Raw genomic sequence first — 24,210 nt, 5'->3', positions numbered from 1 at the left:
GCCTGCCTCTGCCTCCCGAGTGCTGGGATTAAAGGCGTGCGCCACCACGCCTGGCTTGAGATATGCAGTATCTTAGTTTGCTTTCTATTGCTGTTGACAAAACATTGTGATCAAAAGCAACTTGGGAGGGAGGGGTTCCTGTCACCTTACAGCTTGTAGTCCATCATGAAGAGAAGTCAGGGCAGGGGCTCAAGGCAGCGACATGGAGGCAGGAACTGAAGCCGAGGCACAGAGGATGCTGTGTTCCAGCTTGCTCCCTGTAACACAGCCACATCCACTGGAAACGGCGAGAGTCAGAGAGCCAGCGCAGCTGCTGGGCACAGTTCCCCAGAGCTGAGCCGAATGCTGCGACCGCTGCCTTTCTATCTCTCACTTTTGGGTCTTGGTCTCTGTGTGCTGCGTTCCTGGGGACTTTCTGCATTATGGTTCATTTTATGTCTTTTCTTTTTAAAGATTTATTTATTTATTATATATAAGTACACTGTAGCTATCTTCAGACATCCCAGAAGAGGGCATCAGATCCCATCACGGATGGTTGTGAGCCACCATGTGGTTGCTGGGACCTGAGCTCAGGACTTTCAGAAGAGTAGTTGGTGCTCCTAACCACTGAGCCATCTCTCCAGTCCTCATTTTTATGTCTTTTCCTGAGAAAATTATGTCTTGAGTCTTTTTAAGAAAATCCTAAAGTTAACTTTATCTGGTCACTATTTGGAAGTCTTCCTTACGCCCTGGAGATCATTGCGTTCCCATCAGCACATAGTTTAGATGAGGCCACTACTCCAGGAGTCTCCTCCGGCTATCTGCCCTTGAGCAAACTCAAGCCGTATAATGGACGCAGGGTAAACAGAGACAATTGCCAAAGCCTGACTAGCCAGGAGGAAAGGGTACAGATTCAAGGCCTCTCTGAACAATATGACTAGAGCTCTCTGAAAATGTAGTTTAAAGATGGGGGGGGGGTCATACAGGGTACACCTCTGGAGGAATAGAACTCAGTCATTGAGGTAGATTAACTAAAATCAAACTTTCCCTCCTTTATTGTGGAGACGGTAAAACTTACTGTAAAGAAGTCAGGTATAAGTATTTGCTATCCATAAAAAGACTGGCTCGGATATTTTTCTGTTTGTCTGGAGTGCTTTCAAACTGCAAACACTGCCAGCCTAGAAGCAGGCTGGCATATAATAATAAACATGTTTGCTTTGGAGGAGACATTCTTTAGAGCCCTTAAATTGGAGTGATAGGGCTGATAATAAGAATAAAATCTGTTCTGCTTGTATTTTTCTAGTTGGGACTGAACTTGTAACCCTGGGCATGTAATGAGAAAAATCAAACACATGATCTGTGCTTCTGGGGTAATTATTCGTCTGTCTGTGTTTTGAGAAACTTTTTTTTTTTTAAAGATTTATTTATTTATCATATGTAAGTACACTGTAGCTGTCTTCAGACACTCCAGAAGAGGGCGTCAGATCTTGTTACGGATGGTTGTGAGCCANCATGTGGTTGCTGGGATTTGAACTCTGGACCTTCTGAAGAGCAGTCGGGTGCTCTTACCCACTAAGCCATCTCACCAGCCCCTGAGAAACTTTTTTTTTTTTTAAAGATTTTTTTAGTTTTTACTTATATGAGTACACTGTCACTGTCTTGGGACACACCAGAAGTGGGCATCAGATCCCATTACAGATGGTTGTGAGCCAACATGTGGGTGCTGGGACTTGAACTCAGGACCTCTGTAAGAGCAGTCAGTGCTCTTAACCACTGAGCCATCTCTCCAGCCCGAGAAACTTTTATAAATACAGAAGCACCTGGTTGCTAGTCAGTCAGAGCCGAGAGATTCCCCTCACCGTCATCACATGACTGACTCCTACCTCCCCTCTCTGACTCCTGGGTTCAGCATCCGCTCCATCTTTCACAGTGCAGACAACAGAAAACTAAGAACATATCCACAGACCCCGTTGGAGGTGAACAGGACCCTTATGTGAGATGTGGAAGAGGAAGCAAGATGGAAGCCACACTTGGGCCACCTGGGCAGTGTCTGGGCACGAGTGCCTTCTTTGGAATGTCTGCACGTGTGTGGGCATGGAGAGTTGTGCGTGTGAGCACGTGTTGTCAGTGCTGCTTAAGTAGAGATAATCGTTGTACAACCATGGCTCTGGAGCCGTTGCTGGGGCATTGAGCTCTGAGTTCTGAGGCCCCAGCTGAGCTTGCCCCAAAGCCCTTCAAAGGATTCTAAGAGCAAAAACCAAATGCCGGCCTTCTTTAAAAGGACAGCTTGGTTCTTACTTTCTGAACCAAAAGGTGGTCATTCAGAGGTTTTCCAGACAGGTGGAGAAGAGGTTTTTGTGACAGTTTTAAACACATGAATATGCTGAAGCATCGCAAAAGCAGATGTATCAGCGTTAACTCTAAATACCATTTAAAACGCGTCTCTCATCCTCGTTGTACACAGGGACTTTCGAAGACTTCATATTTACGCACAAAGGCTACTGCACTGTGGCGCTCCTAGAAGGCAGAAGGTCTTACCAGCTGGTGTGGAAGTGGATTTTGGTGCTGGAAGTAAACTCCTGCGTGGTGTTGTTGCATTGGAGGAAGATGCAGAGGCCGCCCGGCCAGCTCCCTTGGGTGTGTCCTTAGAAGGTAAAGCCTGCTTCAGAGGAGCCTGCTCTTCGTTGCCAAAGGTTGAGCCTGTGGGAGGCAGACAGCGCATTAATTACAATGACATGAAAAATGGATGGACCCTCTCACCGTTCAGGCTTGCCAGCCAATCCTAAGGCTACCGTTTGTGTTAGAACTCGCCTTTCAGTATGTGACCCTGAAAAGCAATCGCCTGGAAATAGATGTGGAAAGACCTTCCCTAGTCAAGGACCTAAATGTCTGTCATTCAGACCCTCAGCAAGGAGGGGAGTGACACAGACTGTACTCACATGTGCGTGCACACACATTGCTTACGTGCATGGATAACTGTATGCTGTTTTAAGGACCAGTTGGGTCGATCATGGGGTGGGCAATGTTCTTTTTGTGAGTGACTGAGGAGAATTGAGAATAAAAACACAGTCATCCGTTGTGGGACACGTGGACCATGCCACCAGAGGAACCAGAATGGAACTGGCGAAGGGGAGCACTTTTAAGCCCTGGAAATCTTAAAACTTGAGACTTAAATCTCACCGGACATCACCAGGAGTGGCACTCCCTCCCTGTTTCCAGGCCTGCCGCGGAGCCCATAATCCAAAGACCCCCCAACCAGATGGCCACTGGTAACCAGTCACTTAGCCTGCAACCTGCACCTGGAAGTCTTCCCCATGCAAATAGAGCATCACCAGCAACTCAGCCTCAGCCAATAGAATGTATGCACCCCCAAATCCCATCCCACTCTCCAATGTTCATATAGTCCCCATGCACAGGGAATAAAGAACACACACACACACAAGCCATTTCATCGAGCATCACTTAAGACTGGCTGGTTTTTTAATTTTTAATTTTTAATTTTATTTTTTATTTTTGGTTTTTTCGAGACAGGGTTTCTCTGGGTAGCCCTGGCTGTCCTGGAACTCACTTTGTAGACCAGGCTGGCCTCGAACTCAGAAATCTGCCTGCCTCTGCCTCCCGAGTGCTGGGACTAAAGGCCTGCGCCACCACACCCGGCTAAGACTGGCTGTTTTTACTGAGCTGTAACACTTGGGAGAAGACTCTCTCCCCAAAACACTCGTCACTGGACCTGTCTGCCTGACTAGGCTCCTGTTGCTTGCAGAGGCTCCCATCAGAGCGTGGCCCTCAATATTGGCAGCACGGGTGACTCCAAACCTCTTTACTCCGTTTCTAAGCGCTGTCACGCTCTTCTGGCATTCCTGGATGGATGGAGTCCTGTGAACCCCTTTCCTCCCAGACTCTGTTTCACCCCTCCTGGTCTAGCGGCCAGCAGCATAAGACTTCCTAAGAAGTAGAACTTGGATCCCAGCCACTCCTGACTTTGTCCAGTCCTCTCCAAGCCAGTGTAAGGGCAGTGTCCAGATGCCCCAAGAGGAGAGGGAGAGCCCGGAACCACAATCTATGGTTTCTAGACCTCTTGTGGATGTTAAAACAGGAAGACAGATGAGATGAAGTTCTGTATGTAAAATGGCTTGGTGTTTACACAGATCTCACAGAAGCTCCAAGTACTTTAATGTCCAGAGTTTTATACTAATATTACAATGTAAGTGCTATGCAGAGAGTTATAGCAATTGAGAATGACTCTTGGGGGCTGGAGAGATGGCTCAGCAGTTAAGAGCACTGACTGCTCTACCAAAGGTCCTGAGTTCAAATCCCAGCAACCACATAGTGGCTCACAACCACCCTGAGTCTGAAGATAGCTACAGTGTACTCATATACATTAAATAAATCTGAAAGAGAGAGAGAGAGAGAGAGAGAGAGAGAGAGAGAGAGAGAGAATGACCCTTAATACAGATACATTTTTTAAAATCTGAGCAGTTTTGCTCTGCAGTTGGTTAATCCACAGATGTAGAACCTATTGGCATCCAGTGATGGCTGCTACAGACCTATCTCACTGGCCTAGGAAAACGGTCCCCAAGATGTGAGAAATCCAGCTCATTTCATCTCCAGAAGCAGAGGCTTGGGGAGCTGAGACACGTGCGCGCGCGCGCATCTTTGAGACTTACAGAAGCACTTGGTCGAAAGAGCTGAGAGATCTTGGCATTGCTATTTTATTTATTTTCATTGGAAATGCTTTATTTTATTTTATGGGTGCTTTATCTGCTTCATACATCCCACCCGTATGCAGTAGCCACAGACACCAGGAGAGGACACAGGATCCCCCTGAGATAACCAACATAGATGGCTGTGTGGGCTGCCACGTGGGTGTTAAACCTGGGTCTTCTAGAGAAGCAGCCGGTGCTCTTAACCGCTGAGCTATCTGTCCAGCTCCGGCTTTCTTTATTTAAAAGGCAGAAGAAATGGATGGGTAAATATAGTTTGCTACTCCATTTAGACATAGTCTCTCTGCCCTTAGGACAGCTTGTTACAAACAACGGCTTTCTGAGGAGGCGGGGAAACTGGAAGATCAGCTTGTGTCAGAGTTCAGCATAAAAAAGTGTGGCCCAAACTTTTCTTCTGCGTCTTCTCCTCCAGCGTTTGGGAGGTTTGTGTATGTGGCCTGTTAAAGGCAGCAATAACGTTTCCTGTTAAGAGGCAGGTCTTCCAAGCGGCCTGCTGGTGGGAGCTGGGGGCCTCGCCTCTGCGAATCAGGCAGGGTTGACTGTACCCAGACTAACACTTGTTTAGAACAAACCCATCCACATGCAGGATCAGAACCAAGACCTGTGCAAAAGCAGCGGTGTCAGCCGGAAGAACCACACGGCCTTGCAGTGAGGGATCAAATGCGTTTCCATTGTTTTGAAAGGAGAGTCCTCTCTTTTACATCTATCAGGCCTGCATAAGAGCGATAGCATTATCCAAATGGCATTGATGCTCACAGTATTTGGAGATGTCATTCGACTGTTGGGAGGGTAAGATTGTTGCTTTTCTCCCCGGGGAAAGTCTCCTTAGAATCGGTGAGACTTGTGTTGTTCTGGGAGGGAAGGCGCTTTAAGAATAACAAATAAAGACCTCGTTCCTGCTTGAGGCAGCTGGTGTTACACAGTTCTCTGCGGTCACTGTGCACAGCTTGAAATAGTTCTAACCGCAGCAAAGAGAACGGGCTGGAGCTCTGCAAGCCCAGAAGCAGCACCAGCATTCCACGGAACAGGGTCTACGCAGCTGGGTGTTGGATGAAGCGGCATGCAAGGTGTCTATCCAAACCCACCGAGGAAACGCGGCGTCTTGAGTCTGCAAGGGTGAGGGGGTGAGGGCCCGAAATTCAATAGCTATCCATCAATGAGCTCAGCTCCTGTGATCAGCGAGCTTCTAAGTGTTTGTGAGAGAGTTTCAGAGGTGAGAGGGCTCAGCCATGGGGATATATGACAGGGGAACTAGCGGATGTGTCATCTGCTGCCGCCATGATAATAATCTATTCAATGATACATGTGCGGTAGAAACGACATTGAGTCCACAAGTTCCTTATTTAACAATTTATTAAAAATTTCTTAAGCCCAGAATTATTTTTTATGGCATTTGCAGAGTTCAAAGTCCTGTTACCATACCCTTGATCTGTGCAATTTATTCAGTGAACATTTCAATTGAGAGACCTGGCTGTCCTCTGGGATGGGAAGAAATTGCCCTGTGTGTCAGGAAGCTATTGATTTCCCTCTTAGTGCAGGCCTATAGCACTTCTAAAAGAATAAAAATATGGGCTGGAGAGATGGCTCAGTGGTTAAGAACACTGACTGCTCTTCCAGGTGGTCCTGAGTTCAAATCCCAGCAACCCCATGGTGGCTCAGCACCATCGATAATGGAATCGGATGCCCTCTTCTGATGTGTCTGAAGACAGCTACAGTGCACTTACATATAATAAACAAATCTTTTTTTAAAAAAAAAGAATAAAAATATAAAAACTTAAGCTGACAACAAGTGGGTCCACTCTTTGAGAACTGGCATCAGTTGGCCAGTAATTGAAGATGTATTATTCAGGGAGGGAAGAACGCTCTGAACTTGGGAGAAGCCATTGAAGTCTATGGATGCCTGAGGACTTGACAACGTGCCGACAGCATCAAGCCCTTGCTTGGGAAGAGTGAAAAACAACTAGAAAGAAACAAGCTGCAAGCACAACCCAGGGGAACGGGCTGGAGAATTCAGGCAGCGAGCTGGAACGGGTCCTAAACAGCCACCTGCTTTCTGCCAGGCCCCACCCACTCTGGCCTGAGCTTTGTAGGTAGTTTACCCATCTTTCACCTCACCACAGGACAGCAGACAGCAGACAGGTGCAGACTTGGAGGGGACATCCAAGGCAAGGATGTCACTTTTTTTACACCTGCTACTTCCTTGCCCTGGCTTCTTCATCTATACAGGGGCGGGGGATGGGGGATAAGAAAAATCACCTTTAGTCCGGTGGTAGCGATGCCTCATGCCTTTCACCAGCACTCAGGAGGCAGAGGCAGGCAGAACTCCGAGTTTGAGGCCAGCCCAATTTACAGAGGGAGTCCCAGGGCAGCCAAGGCTACACAGAGAAACCCTGTCTTGAAAAACTACCACCACCACCAAAAACAAAAACAAAAACAAAAACAAAAATACCAAAACAAACAACAACAACAACAAAAAAAAGGAAATTGACTTTGTAGACTACTGTGAGAATTGAAAGCGTTAATGCCAGGAGATTTGTAAGTAGACACAGGGCTCTGGAGAGATGTCTCAGCATTTAAAAACATTTGGTGTTCTTGCAGAGGATCAGGGTTCAATTCCAGGATCCCCATGGTCAGTCTCAACTCTGGTTCCAGGATAACAGGTGCCCTCTTATGGCCTTCTTGGGTACTAGGCACATATGTGGCACATGTATACAATGTCTATAAAACCCCACACAGAAAATAAAAAAAAAAAATTTTTTTAAGTTTTTGTAGGAGTTAGCCCAAGAAAATGCATTACTGTCTGGTACACTGCGTGCTCTGATGTGTTATTACTTTGCACGCTGACTTTAATTTCTACAGCTGGTCATTTTAATGAATCCACTCATCAAAGGCACTTGGGAAGTCTGTGACGACTGACATCAGATGCCTAAAGAACATGGGAGAATAAGGTGTGTGTGAGTGGGTGTGTGGGTGTGTGGAGGTGTGGGGGTGTCATTGAGGGAAATCCAATCATTCCTTCAAGGGTGAAGGGCTGAAGAGAAGATGAAGTGTTAATTGCTTTAATAAAATACAACAACCTATTTCCCACGGCAAAAGGTGGGAATAATAACAAAATGGATCACCAATCCAAAGGAAGACAAGACCGTGTCGGTCTCAGTACTGTGGAGTCTGCTGGACAGAGGGAATGTGCTGGAAACATCTATGTGCTTTCCAAACTGCTTGTTAGGACTCACATCTAAGAGGCAAGTGAACGCAGACGACATCACAGTCTTCCATTTTGCCAGCAGCTGGGTGGGTTACTGACTGATTGAAGTCTCTAACAAGCTATAGAGTTGAGACAAGTTTTTCAGGTTGTTACCGATATTTAAGTTTTCCTTTTCCTCCCTGAGGTGGCCATGCATAGCTTCCTCCCACCTTGCTACTAGAATTTAACCGCCATTCTTTTTGTATATGGTAGAGGGCAATCTTTTACCGGCTACATATTGTCGATATTAATTGCTTTTTCACTAAGACCCAACCACTTTTCATAAAGCTTGATGAGCAGATTCCAAAATCTCAGTTAAAAAAAAAAAGAATAACAGATCACATCTAGACAAGACAAATTTGAAGAGATCTTGTTTATTTTCCCTTTTTGAGGATGGGTGTTTTGCCTGCATTCAGTGCTCTTGGAGGAGAGCAGAAGAGAGTGGGGGAATCCCTGGGAACCGGGGTTACAGATGGTTGTGAACTACCATGTGGGTTCTGGGAACCTAGCCCGGGTCCCCTGCAAGAGTAGCCGTGCTCTAACCACTGAGCCATCTCCCCGGCCTCCCCAGACAATTTTTAAAGTGAGAATATCAAGGGTGGGACTCATCTTATACCTTACACTGGGGTAATCACACGTGGAACGGTATTGGCTTTGAGATAAGATATGGATCAATGATCAGCTGGGAGGTGATGGCACACACCCTTAATCCTGGCTTTTGGGTGGCAGAGGCAGGCCAGATCTTTATGAGTTTGAGGCCAGTCTGGTCTACAGAAGGAGTTTCAAAACAGTCAGGGCTACACAGAGAAAGCCCGACTCTTGAAAATCCAAAAAACGAAGAAGTAGGAGCAGGAGGAGGAGGAGGAGGAGGAGGAGGAGGAGAGAAAGAAAGAGAATCAGAGGCGTTCAGAGGTGAAGCTTCAGGTGGCAGGAGAGGCCCTTCCCTTTAGCCCTGGGTGATGTAAACAAAACTCTATTCTCCCTGCTGACCCCTGTGACAGTTCTATCAAATAGGCTGAAAGCCATGTGCCCCACCATCTTGGCCATGATCCATATATCCCTCCCATATTACTCCTCTGTCTATCTAGCTGAATGTCTCTTGAGCATCCTTGCATTGAGATGGCTCAGAATCCAAGCATTAACCTCAGGCCTTGATATGCATGTGAGCCCCCATTACATGGGAGCATGCGCACACAGACATACACGCCATCCACACGGCAAAGAAGAAAAAAATTAAATGAATTAGGCATAATAAAATTAACACTTAAAACCTTGTATGTTTTAAGTACACTATTAATAAGGTGAGAAAACAACCTCCAGAACTAGAGGAAATGTCAGATGGAGGTTTTGGATATGTAACATATACTTATAAACTCAGCAACAGACAGACGTTCAACCTAATTTTAAAACAAGCACAGGTTTTAAACAGGCACTTCTCCAGAGACGTGTGAGTAGCCAGCAGTCACACAGAACGGGACCCAATAGTCACTGGGAAACAGCAAGGCCAACCTACAGCAAGACATCATTACCATCTAGTAAAACTGGGGCTATGACTTAGCCTGTAAAATGCTTGCAGCACAAGCAATCGAAACTGAGCTCAAGTCCAGTGTAGCTTGTGTGTGTGATCCCAGCAAGGGGATGAGGTGTGGGTGACATGTGGATCTGGGAGGCTGGCTGTCCCCAGCAGACCCACGAGCTTCCGGGTCAGTAGGAAAGCTGTATCTCAAAGGTAAGGTGGACAAAGCTATATAGTGAGCTGCCCAACAATAACCTTTGACCTTGACACATCAGCAAGCACACGTGCATGTGTGTGCACACACCCATACACACAGGAATAACTATAATAAGTATGAACATATGTTACTGTTGGATTGCAAAGCAGTGCTCCGGGAGATAGTCCATCGGCCTCTCAAAATGTTACCTGTCCAGTAAGAATATGGTATATCTAGACAACGGAATGTTAGTCAGCTACCACAGGAAAGAATGAAAGCCTGCCATGTGTTACTACAGTGAGCTAAGAAGCCAGATATAAAGGGCTAGATGCTACATGGCTCCATTGATTTGAAATGTCCAGAATAGGTTGTGTTAGGAGAAGCAGGTAATGGGGCATGGCTACTGACAGGCATGGAGTATCTTTGAGGGAAATTAATTAGAGCTTTTGTCTCATATCCTTGTGAATATACTAAAGCTATTTGGGATGTACACTTTGAAGGGTAAAATCTAGGGTGTTTGAATTTTATATATATATATAAAATATATATATATAAAATAAAAAACAATATATATATAAAAGAATTATTTATTTTATGTCTATGAGTATACTGTAGCTGTCCTCAGACACACCAGACCAGAAGAGGGCATCAGATCCCATTACAGGTGGTTGTGAGCCACCATGTGGTTGCTGGGAATTGAACTCAGGACCTCTGGAAGAGCAGTCAGCGTTCTTAACCTCTGAGCCATCTCTCCAGCCCCTTGAAGTTTATCTCAATAAAAAGGATCTTATTCTGATGTTCCCACATGTAAGCTATAATCCAGCTCTATGTCCTGTCCATGGAAGTTACAATGGATCCATGCCAGTTTGCTTTGGCAAACTGTCTCCTGCTGGTACATGCCACAAAAGAAGGATGATCCTCAGCAAGCAAATCCATCATCCCTCCTGAGAAGGAAGATGATAACTGCATCCCTGGATCCCATCACCCTCCTCATCCATCCCAACCAGCGAGACATCACTAAGAGCTACTTGGTCCACCATGTCTGCCGGTGTGAGGAGGCTCGTGAGAGGATTGGCCATGAGGCCTGCCTCCCCCACTTCTCTCTCTTTCCCCCTTCCCCTTCCTCTCTCTGTGAATGGAGTTAAGAACATTATAAAACAGGCGTCATGCAGCCTCAGCGAGTTTACCCTTCCATGATCTGCAGTGTAAGGATGTGTATCTCTACCATGGAAGATGGGTCAGCACCAGACAGCCCAAGGGCAGGCTGCCGAATCTTGGACTTTCTGGGATCCACGAGATGCGTTGCTGCTCTTTAAAATCTCTAGCTTGTGGTATTTTGTTAGAGCAGAACAGAACAGGACATTCAGGCTCGGATCAGAAAAGTCTACACTAAAGACAGATTCTTGTAGGATCTGGGCACTGAGAAAAGTAGGAATACATGGATGAGATATTCACTCTCATCACCCTCAAAGAGGATGGAGGGGAGCCCTGTCAACTGACATCAGGTTGAAACTTGGGGGTTCCCATCCATACTTAGTGGTCTTCTCAATTCTTCACTTACTGGGAAGGCTAAGACTAAATTTTACCAAGAGGAATAAATTATGCAGGCGGTGGTGGAAAGACTATAGGAGCCAGAGGACCAGGGAGTCTGACCTGAGACTTTGTCTCCTAGAAATGGAAGGGAAGCTAGTGCCATGATACCTCAACAGTATGGCTGCCTCAACAAGATCCGAACAGTGATGTCACCAAAAGAGAAGGTAACACAGAAGAGGGGGCAATCTCACGGGGTCCTGCCCGTGGAGAAAGAACTGCAGACAACTCATGACTGGAGAGAGAGAGAGAGAGAGAGAGAGAGAGAGAGAGACAGACAGACAGACAGACAGACAGACAGACAGACAGACAGACAGACAGAGACTCTCCCAAGGGTGAACCCTGACCATTAAGTGGTAAACCTTAAGTCATACATAGACAAGTAGCACTTGTTGGGCTCAGCAGATTACATTTATATATTTATGTACACATATAACTATATATGTAATAGTAATAATTTTAAAAAGGAGGCCATGAATTTGAGGAGTCAGTGGAATTGGAGGGAGGAGATAAATGATATGATAATACTTTAATTTTTAAAATCTCAACAAAAAGAGGAATTAATAGAAATGAGGGTCATAAACTAACCAGACTAAAATGAGTTTCCTAAAGGGGAAGTTGTAGGGAAAAAAGCAGAAAACTATTAATAATGTAAGCATATTATAACACATTCTAAGAAACATGTTTCATTGGTTTTGAATATTTATCCCAACTACGATGATTAAGCTACTCTCTTGACTGCCTCTTTAAGGACTATTCCCAGGCAATCGAGCTGTATAATGTTCTAGGTGCATGATTAACCAACTGATGCATATTTCATTCCTTTAATGGCATTTATTACTTGGTGACAAAATTCAGCTTAATTATTAAAGTGCCAAATGAATGTTTCATGTCCTGCCTCCTGCATATTTTAAGTCATGTGCTGTGGCTGGTGTATGGAATCTCCCTCACTGGATCATAGGCTAAAGCCCAGGTATCCAGCTGTGCTATTCTTTTGAGAGGCTCTAAAGACTTTGGGAAGTGGGGCTTGGCTGTAGGAAGGTCAATGAGGGTGGATCCTTGTATATTACTCTTGGTCTCTTCTTACCACACCATCTGCTTCCTGTGGGAGGCCCTCCTCCACCATATACTCCTACCACCATTAGCTAAACTAGTTTTATTTATCTGTTAGGTAGACAGCTGACACACTGGGTATATGTGGTATACACACACACACACACACACACACACACACAAGTATATTAGCTGTCTACCTGACACACACATACACACACACACACACACACACACATATAGACACATATATGTTATATATGTGTGTGTATATATATGCATGTGCATGTGTATGTATATATGTATATGATGCATATCTATGCATATACATAGATATATATGCATATATGTATATACATATATATGTATATATGTATGTGTGCATATGTATGTATATGTATGCATATACGTATATGTCTCATACTAAAGGGTAAGCTGGAGATGTCACTGAACAAGCACCAACCACCGTTAGTAGTACATGTCCATTTGCATCAGCTACTTTCCTCATCGCTGTGACAGAATCCTTGACTGAAGCAACTTAAGGAGGAGATAGAGTCTCATGGTGGGGAAGACATGGAGGCTAAAGTGGCCATCAGAGTTCATGGTTTGCTCCTGGCTTTGTGCACAGGATTCAGAGTGCTCAGGCTGGGACCAGAAGCAGCTATTATGCTCAAGACATAACCCCCAAGCCTCCATCTGTTATCTAGGTCACAGTCCCAAAGGTGCCCAGGTAACACCTCTAGCTGGGAACAAAGGTTCAAATTCACAAACTTGTGATGGGAACGTCAGATTCTTGCTATAACCTTACTCAGCTGGCAGTTGTAAGTTCCTAGCCATCTCCTGATATGAAATGGATTCAGTTCACTGTTAGGGGTTCTCATGGCTTGATCTTTAAAGATTTATTTTTATTTAATGGGTATGGGTGCTTGTACCTGCATGTATGTACATCCTCTGCCATGTGTGTACCATGTATGTGTAGTCCCTGAGAAAGCCAGAAGAGGGTGTAGGATCCCCTGGAACTGGAGTCCCTGTTCATTGCAAGCCACTCTGCATGTGCTGGGATTCGAACTTCGGTCCTTCGCAAGAGCAGTAAGTGCTCATCACTCCATCCCAAATTCTTATAGTTTTTCATCCCAACACTTCAACAGTCTAGTCCAAAGCCTTGATATACAGAAGAAACTCTTCCTGGTACTAGCAGACATTAGGTTACATATACCCAAAACCCTGTGACAGTGAGCAAACTTTTCCCCTACATAAAAGAAGAACAGGGGCCATAACAAGAGAAGACTGAACCTGAAGCAATACCAGACCCCACCAAGGGGTCCTACAGACTCCCACAGCTAGCTCCTAATTCATGGTCACAGAGGCGGCCCTAGTTGATCTTACTGTATCCCTGCCCCCACCCCCACCCCCAAAAAACCACATCCCCATGAGAATTATTGATACATATTTGTTTGAAAGGAGGGCGATTAAGAGGGGTGTGAGGGAGGACAAACACCAACTTCTGCAGCTACATGCACTGGGCTCAGGGTAACATCTTGTGAGCTTGAATGAACTTGGTGGTCAGCTTCACCCTTATAATCTCCACTGCCTGTCTCCCTCGATCTCATCAGGTGCCGTAGAAACTGCAGACAGTAGGATTCATCCCCGAGGCCTCCGGTCCTATCACGCACAAGAGTGTATTTGAGAAACACCTGCCGTCTATACGAATGGAGCACTGGACACAAACCTGCCCCTTGGCACCGAGGTGTCTGCCCCAGCCATGTCTCTTCCTCAGATCTTGAATTCACAGACTCCCTAAAAGCTTCTCACGTTCCCCGGCACTTCCCACGGACTTAGGCTTTCATGAATAAAGTATGAGCGTCCGTACACACGATAGCATATTGGGTTTTGAAGTGTTTTCAAAGGATTGAAGCCAATACACAGAAAGAAGAGATTCAGATACCCAGCCCTTAGCGGGTTGGGCTGGGGCTGATGTTCACTTGTAGAACACTCGCCTAGCATAGAGAGGGGCTTTGGGTTTGCTCTCCCCAGCGCAGAAAAAAATGTTTTCTAAGGAGGAAAAAAAAAACAACCCAGTGTATCTACAAAACTTCATGCTGGCTCTCATGTGCTTCCTGCTCAGGTAAAGAACTATTCACCCAATTCTTCAGTTCTTCTCTCATATACCAGATTTCAATTCTGACTTAAGGCTCCTGTGCTGTGTCAGTGTCTGGACGCCACAGTCTCAGAAGCTGATCATTAACACCGCCTTGGTCCAGATTTCAGTCTCATCTCATACACATGAAGGTTAAAGTGGGTCGTTAAGAGCATCACCACCAGCCGGGCGTGGTGGCGCACGCCTTTAATCCCAGCACTTGGGAGGCAGAGGCAGGCAGATTTCTGAGTTCGAGGCCAGCCTGGTCTACAAAGTNAAAAAAAAAAAAAAAAAAAGAGCATCACCACTAGAAGCAGGCTGGACACACTCAAGCTCAAGAAACATAGCACACAGAACAGAAGAACAGACACATCACGAGAGCCATTTCAACAGATGTAGAAAAGGCCTGAAACAACATCCAATACCCTTTGTGGTAAGAGCACCGGAAAGGTAGAACGGCGGGAACTACCTAGTCATAATGCCGGCTATATACGACACACACAGAGGCCATTACACATGAATAAAACAACCAAGGCATTCCTGTAGTGGGTTTGGCCTAATGCTGCTTCTATTATGTTAATTTGGGTCCCCAAAATTGTTTATGTGAGAATCTGTACGTCTGCTTGTAACACACTGGAGGACCCTGCCCCCCAAGTTGGTTCTGATTGGTAAATAAAGTTACCAGCAGCCAATGGCTGGGCAGGGCAGATAGGGGCGGGACTTTTAGGATTCCAACAGGACAGGTAACAGGGTATGCAGATCCCTCCACATGGGAACAGCACCGAAACTGGTTTAGACATAAAAATGTCTCTAGCCAAATCTTCAGCTAAAACTAGCTAGTAGATCTTGTTGGCTGCAGAATCCTTAAAATGCATCCTGCCATCTTTCACATGGCATGAGTGAAGATTTACTACATTGGTTATTGATCAGATTAACTCATAAAAAAATACAGTTGCCTCTCACCTGTTCAAACAAGGAGCAAAATTCATCCTTAACTGGTCTGTGCACCTCACACAATTCATACAAATACCTTTATAGAACTAAAAATTTGGTTGTAAGATTCATATATTGCAGAATGAGACACCAAGATGCAGCTCTGACGAGATTCGCCCTCGGGGATGCTGGGATGCCTGCTGTTCCAGCTCCCTGCCACATCCTGCATCACCTGAAGCTGTTTCCAGAGACTTCTCCCAGAACAGCTTCAGGAATAGCTGCCGATTTCTGATGACCTCGGGTCACCCAGCCTTTCAGACGGAGTCAGCCAAAACCTCCGTCGAGCCCTAAACTTCCTGAACATACAACTGGGTAACAAATGCTCAGGCTAGCTTTCTTAAGTCTAACCAGTTTTTCCAATTTTCCCACCCCTCCCACCCCTTAAAAAAAAAAAATCATCACCTGTATTCAACAGGAAAAAGCCATGGAAGGTCGTCAGCCCAGTACCTCGGGTTTGGGTGTCTGGTTAGGGTTATTTTATAAATTATCCATAGGTCGTCATTTTAAGGGATAATTTGGAGATGATCATAATGTTGGGCTGGAAGGAAACTAAATAGAGAGCTTAAACTCAGGGGTTTCTATCTTTCGTTTCCTCTTCTCTATCCTTTCTTCCTTAGGTCAAAGGAAGGGGGCTGAGAGAGAGAGAGAGAGAGAGAGTAATGTGATAAGAAATTAGATAAATGGCAATGGATTACTAAATGTACTCTTAAACAAAACATTTTATAGCCATAATCTTTTTGTTTGTTTGTTTTTCTGTTTTTTTGTTTTTTGTTTTTTCGAGACAGGGTTTCTCTGTGTAGCCCTGGCTGTCCTGGAACTCACTTTGTAGACCAGGCCTGCCTCTGCCTCCCAAGTGCTGGGATTAAAGGCGTGCGCCACCACGCCTGGCTCATAGCCATAATCTTACATCGGTAGAAATCTTTACATTTTGATGCAGAATTGAAGTTATATTTCCTTGCATTGGTACAGAATTTATACATTGATACAGGTTTAAGGTTGTCATTGGTATAAATTTTTGTACATTGACACAAAATTTAAAATTAATTTTGTTACTCTTAGAGAGGCATTGTGACTGTACAACTCATTTAAGAGTACAAGGCTTAGACCCAGTCCTTCTATTAGCTGCTATTACAAACTGTTTAAAATGATTAAGTAATACAAATTAAGGGCCAGTTAGTAAACTCATGGTAATATTAGGTTGTGACTTAAGTATAATAAAGTATTTTCAATATTATTCAAAGAGAAACAACTAAGAGTAATCAAGATTTAACAGTTCATATATATATATATGTGTGTGTGTGTGTGTGTGTATATATATATATATATATATATATATATATATATATATATATTCTTCAAAAGCATCAGAGATCCACAGAATATGACATTTAAAGTCATTTCATTATTAATAGATCTTTTGACTAGGAAACATGTCTGCTCCTGACAGTACCCCCATCCCACTTCAAAAAAGATATTAAACATCATTACCTCCATATAGAGTTGCTCCAGTTGTGACATGGTAGCCACTGGACAAGTATTGCCCTAATTCATCTACAGACAAAAGATACTGTCCAGAAAGGACACACGGTGTGAGATAGTTGACAACTTAGCTCTGCCAATATAGGATAAGATAGTCCTTTATAATTCCTGCTTCCCTTAAGGTCTGTCAGATAGCTCTGGGCCAGAAGGATAAAGACAGATGCTCCAATGTCATGAGGAATATAGGAGACTGTCCGGGCAGGCAGCAGCTGTCTGTCTGTACAAATTGTTTAAGTTTTGGAAGGTATGTTTGGTGCTTCCTATATACTCAGGCAATATTTAAGTCATTCTCAGATTTCTAACAGGGTTGAAGACCTGTTATAGTCTCATAATCAAACTTAAGCTATTTAACATTAAGGAAGATGAGATAGATTTAAATGGATGGTTTTCAGATGCGTAATACAAGTTAAAATCAACATAATTCAGACACAAAATTGCAAACTCTTTAAGTTAGGATAAGTGATGGAGTAATTTTTTTTTAAATTTCTAAATATGATGGACTGGATAACATATATATATATATATATATATATATATATATATATATATATATCATGTATCTGAGAGAAAAGAGCCTTTTAAATGGACAAAAGGGGGGGAAATATAATGGGTTTGGTTTAATACTGCTTATATTATGTTAATTTCCCCAAATTGTGCGAGAGTCCGCATGTCCACATATAAGACACTTTGGGACCCTGCCCCCAGTTGGTTTTGATTGGTAAATAAAGTTGCTGGCAGCCAATGGCTGGGCATGGCAGGGCAGACAGACACAGGACATTTAGAATTCCCAGGCTAGGGATAGAGGAAGGAGGAAAAAGGAGGAGATCCACCATGTCTGGAGTAGGAGAAGAGAGAAGCCATGTCTGAGAAGGTGCAGGACAGAGAACAGAGCCGCCATGGAGGAGCCAGGGACTTGTGGTCTAAGAGGGCTACGCATCTGGGTCTGAGACAGCCAAGATAAGATATAAAATTTAGTAGCAGTAACTCGGGAACTTCAGAGGGAGGTAGATTAGCCACATAGAGGCTAAAACGTAGCCCAGCCATTGAGCTCTTTTAGACATATCAAAGTATAAAGGCTATGTGTGTGTAAAAGGAACCCAAAACAATTGGACAGGTATGAAGAACACGAGGCTGCTGGGATCAATTTGAGTAGCTTTAATTAGATAGTACTACACCCTCCAGTTAAATCTGAAGCAAGACAAGGGTATTCGCTCTCTCCAGCTTACTCCATTCAGTGTTCAAAGTCTCAGAGGAGTAAAATGAGAGAAAGAACTTGAAAATGATAAAAACAGGAAAAAAAAAAAAAGATGTCCAACCAATGGTTCGCACTTGCAGGGAGCTCAATCCTATACTGCAAAGACCCTGAAGTCTGCCAGAAGATTGGAGGAATCATAAGGATTTTCAGCAAAATACAAGGATAGAAAGCAATGTAAGACACATAGTGACTTTTCTGTATGCCAACCACAAACTAGATAAAAAGAAACCAGGATGGAAACTCCATTCGCAAGAGTGTTAAAAATGAAATACCTAGAAATAAGTCTATCTAAGGGGGGGTGGGAACCTTTACAATGACATGAGGAAAGGTGATTCACCATACATTGCTGGTGCAGATAACATGTGTGTGTTCCCACTGTGGGAATTAGTATGGAGTTCCCACACAGAACTAACAGCAGACTCATCATATGACCCAGCGATATACCTGTGTGCACCTGATGCGTTCTGAGTTGGCACAGCACCGAGACGCTTGCACATCCACACTTATTGCTGCAGCGTCTGAAACAGTCAAGCTATGGTACCAACCCAGGCGTCCATCACCAGGTTGGTATAGTGGCTCTCAACCTGTGAGTTGAAAGCCATGTGGGGGGTTCACATATCAGAATTTACAATATGATTCATAACTGTATCCAAAGTACAGTTATGAAGTAGCAACGAAGTAGTTCTATGGTTGGGGGGTCACCACAGCATGTGGTGTTACAGGGTCACAACATTGGGGGTGGGGATTGAGAACCATTGGGTTAGTAGATAAGAGAATGAAGTGTATATACACAATGAGTTTTACTCAGCGATATGAAAAACCTCAATCTGTCACATGATAGAGAACAGATTGGAGCAGAGATCGCCATGTTAAATGAAATAAGCCAATTGTCAGAAAGACAAAAATCATGTTTTCTTTCAGAGTCTGAATCTAGACTTAAACTCACGCATACAGGTGACAAAGAATAGCCTGGCTATCCCATCGGGATGGGATTTCTTTTTAATTAAGATTTATTTGTTATTTTATATGTATACGTGTGTGCTGGCATGAGTTTATGTGCACACACTATCCAAAGAAGCCAAAGGGAGTGTCAGATTGCCTGGAACTGGATTACAGATGGCTGTAAGCTACCATGTAGGTGCTGGGAATTGAACCTAGGTCCTCTGCAAGAGCAGCCAGTGCTCTTAACTGCTAAGCCATTATTCCAGTCCCAAGGTAAGACTTCTTATCATTGTAACAAGTGTTATATTTAGCAGCCTTTTGGAACAAGAAGGAAAAAAGGCAGAAGATAACTTTTGGGGTACAGAGGTAATCAGAGATGGTGGGAGATGGGTAGTTGAAGGGCTGATCGAAGGTGCAATGCCATATGTGTACACTAATGTCGCAAGAACACCTATTATTCTCTATGCTAAGTAAATAACTAATTAAAGTGAGAAGGCTAGGCTGAGTCCATGACAGACTTCAAACTGGCAGTTAAGGAGTGCAGGCAAGCCCAGGCAGGTTGTTACTAATAAAACAAAACAAACAAACAAACAAACAAACAAACAAAAAACCCCAACAACCTTGCAGGCAACCTCAGAGGGCCAATGCCAACATCACCTAACCCACAACTTCTGAACTTCTGGCACAAAAATGACTCAAAGCTCCCCTCTGCTCTTTTGTAAATTCTCTTTAGTATTTGTCAGGCCACAGTTGCAAAGGCAAGAGCGCCATCAAATATTGATGGGGGTTAATTACTTAAGAGACAGAGGGTTAATAAGATATGTCAGGAGATCTTTGTGTCATCAGAAGCAACTTTGTACCCTTCCTCTTTTGTATCAAGTAGACTCGCTGTCGTAAATTACCTTCTCTATCTTAACACTTAAGCCACCGTTATCCACAAACACGTCTACAATGGGTTTCCATCCTATGACTCCTTTAGTAGTTAGTATCTTGGGGAGATATTAAAACTCTCACATTTTAATTATATGCTTGATATGGGGAAAAAAAGATAAGATCACATGATTTGAACTCAATTTAAATTCTGCTGAAGGTATTAGCATGGCGTAAGAAATTATACAAATGATGAAGGGTTTTTATAGAGCAGCTCTTAGAGAAAGCTGGTTATCAGACTCCGGGTCTACATTTTTTATCACAGATATGTTTAATTAGTCACTTTGAGACATTTGAGGTAATTCCTGGATTTATTCTATGCCAGACCCTTTTATTGAGCCCTAATTTGGCAGTCAATTCCATTGGGGTCTTGAGGGGAAAAAAAAAATCAAACATTAAAAGGTAGGTTATTGTGACTGAACCTCAAACCTTCCCCCTTGTATGCACAGATATCTCAGCTCCGAGGATTAGCCTAGATAGTCAAGCAAGGCGAGATTTATATTTTTTTATGACTTATTTATTATTTTTATGTGAGTGTGTGTCCCCGTGTGAGTTTATGAGTAACACGTGCATCCAGTACCTGTAGAGACCAGAAGAGGGCATCAGAGCCCCTGGAATTGGAGTTACAGGTAGTTGTGGGCCACCAGGTGGGTGCTGGGAACCAACTATAGGTTGCAGCAATCACTCTTAACTGCTAGAGTCTTCTCTCTAGCCCCAAGATGAAGTTCTTGTAAAAAGAGTGGACTAGTGAGCATCCCTCTGGGAAATATGAAACCTTAGAGCAAGGGAAGAAATTGAACAGCTTGTTTGCCGCCAATTCGGTCTGATCTGCTCGCTTCCTGTGGCCCCCAGCCTCCCAGGAGGGAACAGGAGTAACCGTGTTATGGGAGCGAGACTTCTCCTCTCAAGTGCCAACAGGATTAACTTGGGGCCATCCTAGAATGGAGATGGTGATCAACTGGACATAGGTTGTCCAGGACAGTTTTAATTACTCATCTTCTGTCCCCTGCCCTTCCTCTGTCCCCTGCAATTTGAGAGTCATCTACTTTTCTGCTAAACGTGCCCCATTGATTAAATCTTCTTTTTTCTACCCCTGTCCCCCCCCCGACCCCCATTACAAAGAAAGAAATCATGTACCTGTGATCAGATACATGGTAAATTCTAAAGTAATGACAGGCCTTTCGGCAAACCACCAATCTCACGCTTTAGCTTAGACACACTCGCTCTCTTGAGAGGGTAATTTTCCAGTAGCTGCAAGGCCAGCTCCAGTCAGGTCAATCAGCGAAGCTAGGACCTCGGTTTGGTTTGCAAGCATCACCTGCTCACAGTCACGGGAATTTAGCCCATCATATGGAATCAAGCAGTATTTAAACTGCCTTTTAGCCAGTTATCATAAAGTCTGATGAGCTTCATAACCCTCTTACAGCCTCTAAATTTTATGAGAAAAGAAGCCAAGGTCCAACTTCATCAGTTTCTGTAAGGAAATCCCCCACAGGGAGGGTCCAGCCGCCTCAGCTGAAGTCTTCAGTGGCAGATGGGCCAGTCCCCCTGGGCTTCTCAGGTTTACCATCCTGGCCTGGAGGGAGCCCTGGGGCTCTTTACTCTTTAGGAATTCTCTTCTCCCTCTTCAGAGCTTTCCTCTTGGGACCTTGAAGCTCCCCCTTCCCCCACTCCTCCACCCTCCATCAAAGATCAAAGTGCAATGCTAGCTGAGACCTTGCCCCGTGGGAAAGCTGTTAGGCAGTTCCCACATGGATGTCTTCTCTTCATCCTTCCCTCATCCCGAGGATTAGATAGCTAATGTTTTTTCTTTCACCTCCTTTTGGTTAGTGCGAGAATGTTTGCCAATGGAAAATATTTATCAAGCGGAGGGAGCACTTCATCCTCATAGAGGAGAGTTTATCCACTTAAGGCATTTTAATCAGCGCCCTGGTCAGTCTGAATGCACGGTCGGTTGGAGCTGACAGGAAGATGGCCCTGACTAAGTGACAGCTCTGGGCCAGGTAGGTGGGAGGGGTAATTGCTGAAACCCCATGTGTCGCAGCTGGATAGAAAGTCACAATGGCAGACTATGCAGGAATGACCAGCTGCAGCCTGTGGGCTTCCATGGGAATGGAATAAATTGTTCTCTAAAATATTTATGAAATGCAACATCTGCTGGGGCCTGCTTCCCTAAGGAGACTCCTGGTAGAGTGAGGCAGCTGATAGGAATGAAAACAGCCTACTCCAAGGCGGGAGGTGTTTATTTGAAATCATGGCAAAGTGTGCGCAACCATGTGAACCCTACACTGGCGCCCCCTGGTGGACACACCCTCACAGTGTCCCAGACTGAATATGATGGATTTTGTTCCTGAGTTATGTTTGGTGGTAGAGGCAACTTATGGAAGGAGAATATTTTTAAGGTTACTAAAGACAGCCTAGAGCTGATGGGCTCTCCTGAATCTGACCATCCCAGAATCTGGCCTTAGCACTAGATTCCAAAGATTGCTATCACCTCCACATTACCACCAGGTCTGCCGCGCGACAGTAACATGAGCCCACACACCACAGAGAAATGCTCCATATCCTACTGGTCAATTCAACGCACAAGTAAAGTGCATGGAAATCACAATGAGGAAGTCTTAGGATTTTTAGTGTGGTCCTTAGAGATGCTTGGAATCCAATCGATTTCCTAGCGTTACTTGGTTTTTATTGTTTTGCAGACAAACGACGCAACTCTAGCACGGATGGTGGTACAGTCATGAGAAAAAGGAAATTAGAGAGTCCATTTGTTCTCTTTTCCACATTTCTCACGATTTTCTTCTTTAGACTTTATCAGCTCATCCCCTCATCTGCTTCAAGGTTGACCAGATGTCTCCAATGAGTGAGGCACGACCCTGGAGTCTCCCTGACATAAGATAATTGATAAGGAAAGGCACTTTACTTTTGCATGGGGATAGTCAGAATTTTAATTCCAGGGTGACACTATAACAGGCTAATAGAAACTCACTGGACAGTGAGACGAATCCTCATATAATTTTATCTAAAACAGGAAAGCTCCTGTTTAATCTCAACAACAAGGGTGAAGACTCAAGTCCCTTCCTTGCTCTTCCCTATTTGGACCCTTCTGTCTCCAACTGCTCAGAACCCACCTTGGCTGGTCCCACTGACACCTGCTTTCAGCCTCGAGGGTTGGTGCTGGGGGTGTGATTACAGCAGCCACATTTGGGGGAACCCCACCTGCATGCTCGGTAGAAGAAGATCATTCCGCTGAGGCAAAACTCAGAATCCAATTCCCAGGGCGCCTGGCATCCAAGCAAGCGATTCAGAAAAGCAGTTGTTTTAAAAAAAAAAAAAATGTAATGGTGCGGCATTACAACTTTAAAAGAACAGAGAAGGTTTGGAGAAGTGAGAGGGAAAGCAAGGACTCCAGCCATCCGTGCTGGGAGTGGTGTTGCTGGAGACTCGGGGATGCTCAGGAGCTCCTGGATCAGGCGCACAGAAAGCTGTATCCCTGAAGGGGGAGACGAGGCATAGGTAATGCGAGCTGGCAGTGTTTTCAGGTTTCTGTGAAGCGGCCTTTTATTTTCTTGTCCCAGACAGGAATCACTGATGCAGACAGAAAGCTAAGTGACTGAGAGGCTTGGGAGATGAGAGGAGCTTTCTTCCAAACTGAGACAGGATGGGGAAGACCTTCCCTACTATGTACTGATGGATGCTTTCCAGGAAGGAAATCCTACTACTGTGCAAACAAAGCAAAGCACGGAGCCTATCATCAGGCAGATGCCTCCTGCTTGGCTCTCCCAGAGTAGCTGTTGGTACCCATTCTCCAGGTCCAAAAACTTGATGTCAGTAGGACTTGCTTCTGCCCTGCACCATGAGACACCAAGACAACTTGACTTCAAATACCAGCAGCTGGCTCTGTATAAAGCGTTTCTATACTTGATCTTAGTTAAAAACTCCAAAAAGCTGGGCTGGCGAGATGGCTCAGTGGGTAAGAGCACCCGACTGCTCTTTCAAAGGTCCAGAGTTCGAATCCCAGCAACCACATGGTGGCTCACAACCATCCTTAACAAGATCTGACTCCCTCTTCTGGAGTGTCTGAAGACAGCTACAGTGTACTTACATATAAT

General features: G+C 44.5%; 1 protein-coding gene across 4 annotated transcripts in view; it reads right to left on the bottom strand.

The window, feature by feature from the left end:
- Positions 1-24,210, bottom strand: part of Mtus2 (microtubule associated scaffold protein 2) — a 360,212-nt gene that overhangs the window by 106,502 nt on the left and 229,500 nt on the right. For all 4 annotated transcript variants that reach the window (XM_021222671.2, XM_029533663.1, XM_029533662.1 and 1 more), the window contains one exon: positions 2,518-2,679. In XM_021222671.2, the coding sequence (XP_021078330.1) occupies positions 2,518-2,679 (162 nt within the window). The remainder of the gene's footprint in view (positions 1-2,517; positions 2,680-24,210) is intronic.

This window comes from Mus pahari, chromosome 23 (assembly GCF_900095145.1).
Source record: "Mus pahari chromosome 23, PAHARI_EIJ_v1.1, whole genome shotgun sequence".
Lineage (NCBI taxonomy): Eukaryota > Metazoa > Chordata > Mammalia > Rodentia > Muridae > Mus > Mus pahari.
The sequence above is the reverse complement of the archived record's forward strand: the minus strand, read 5'-3'. Positions and strand labels throughout refer to the sequence as shown.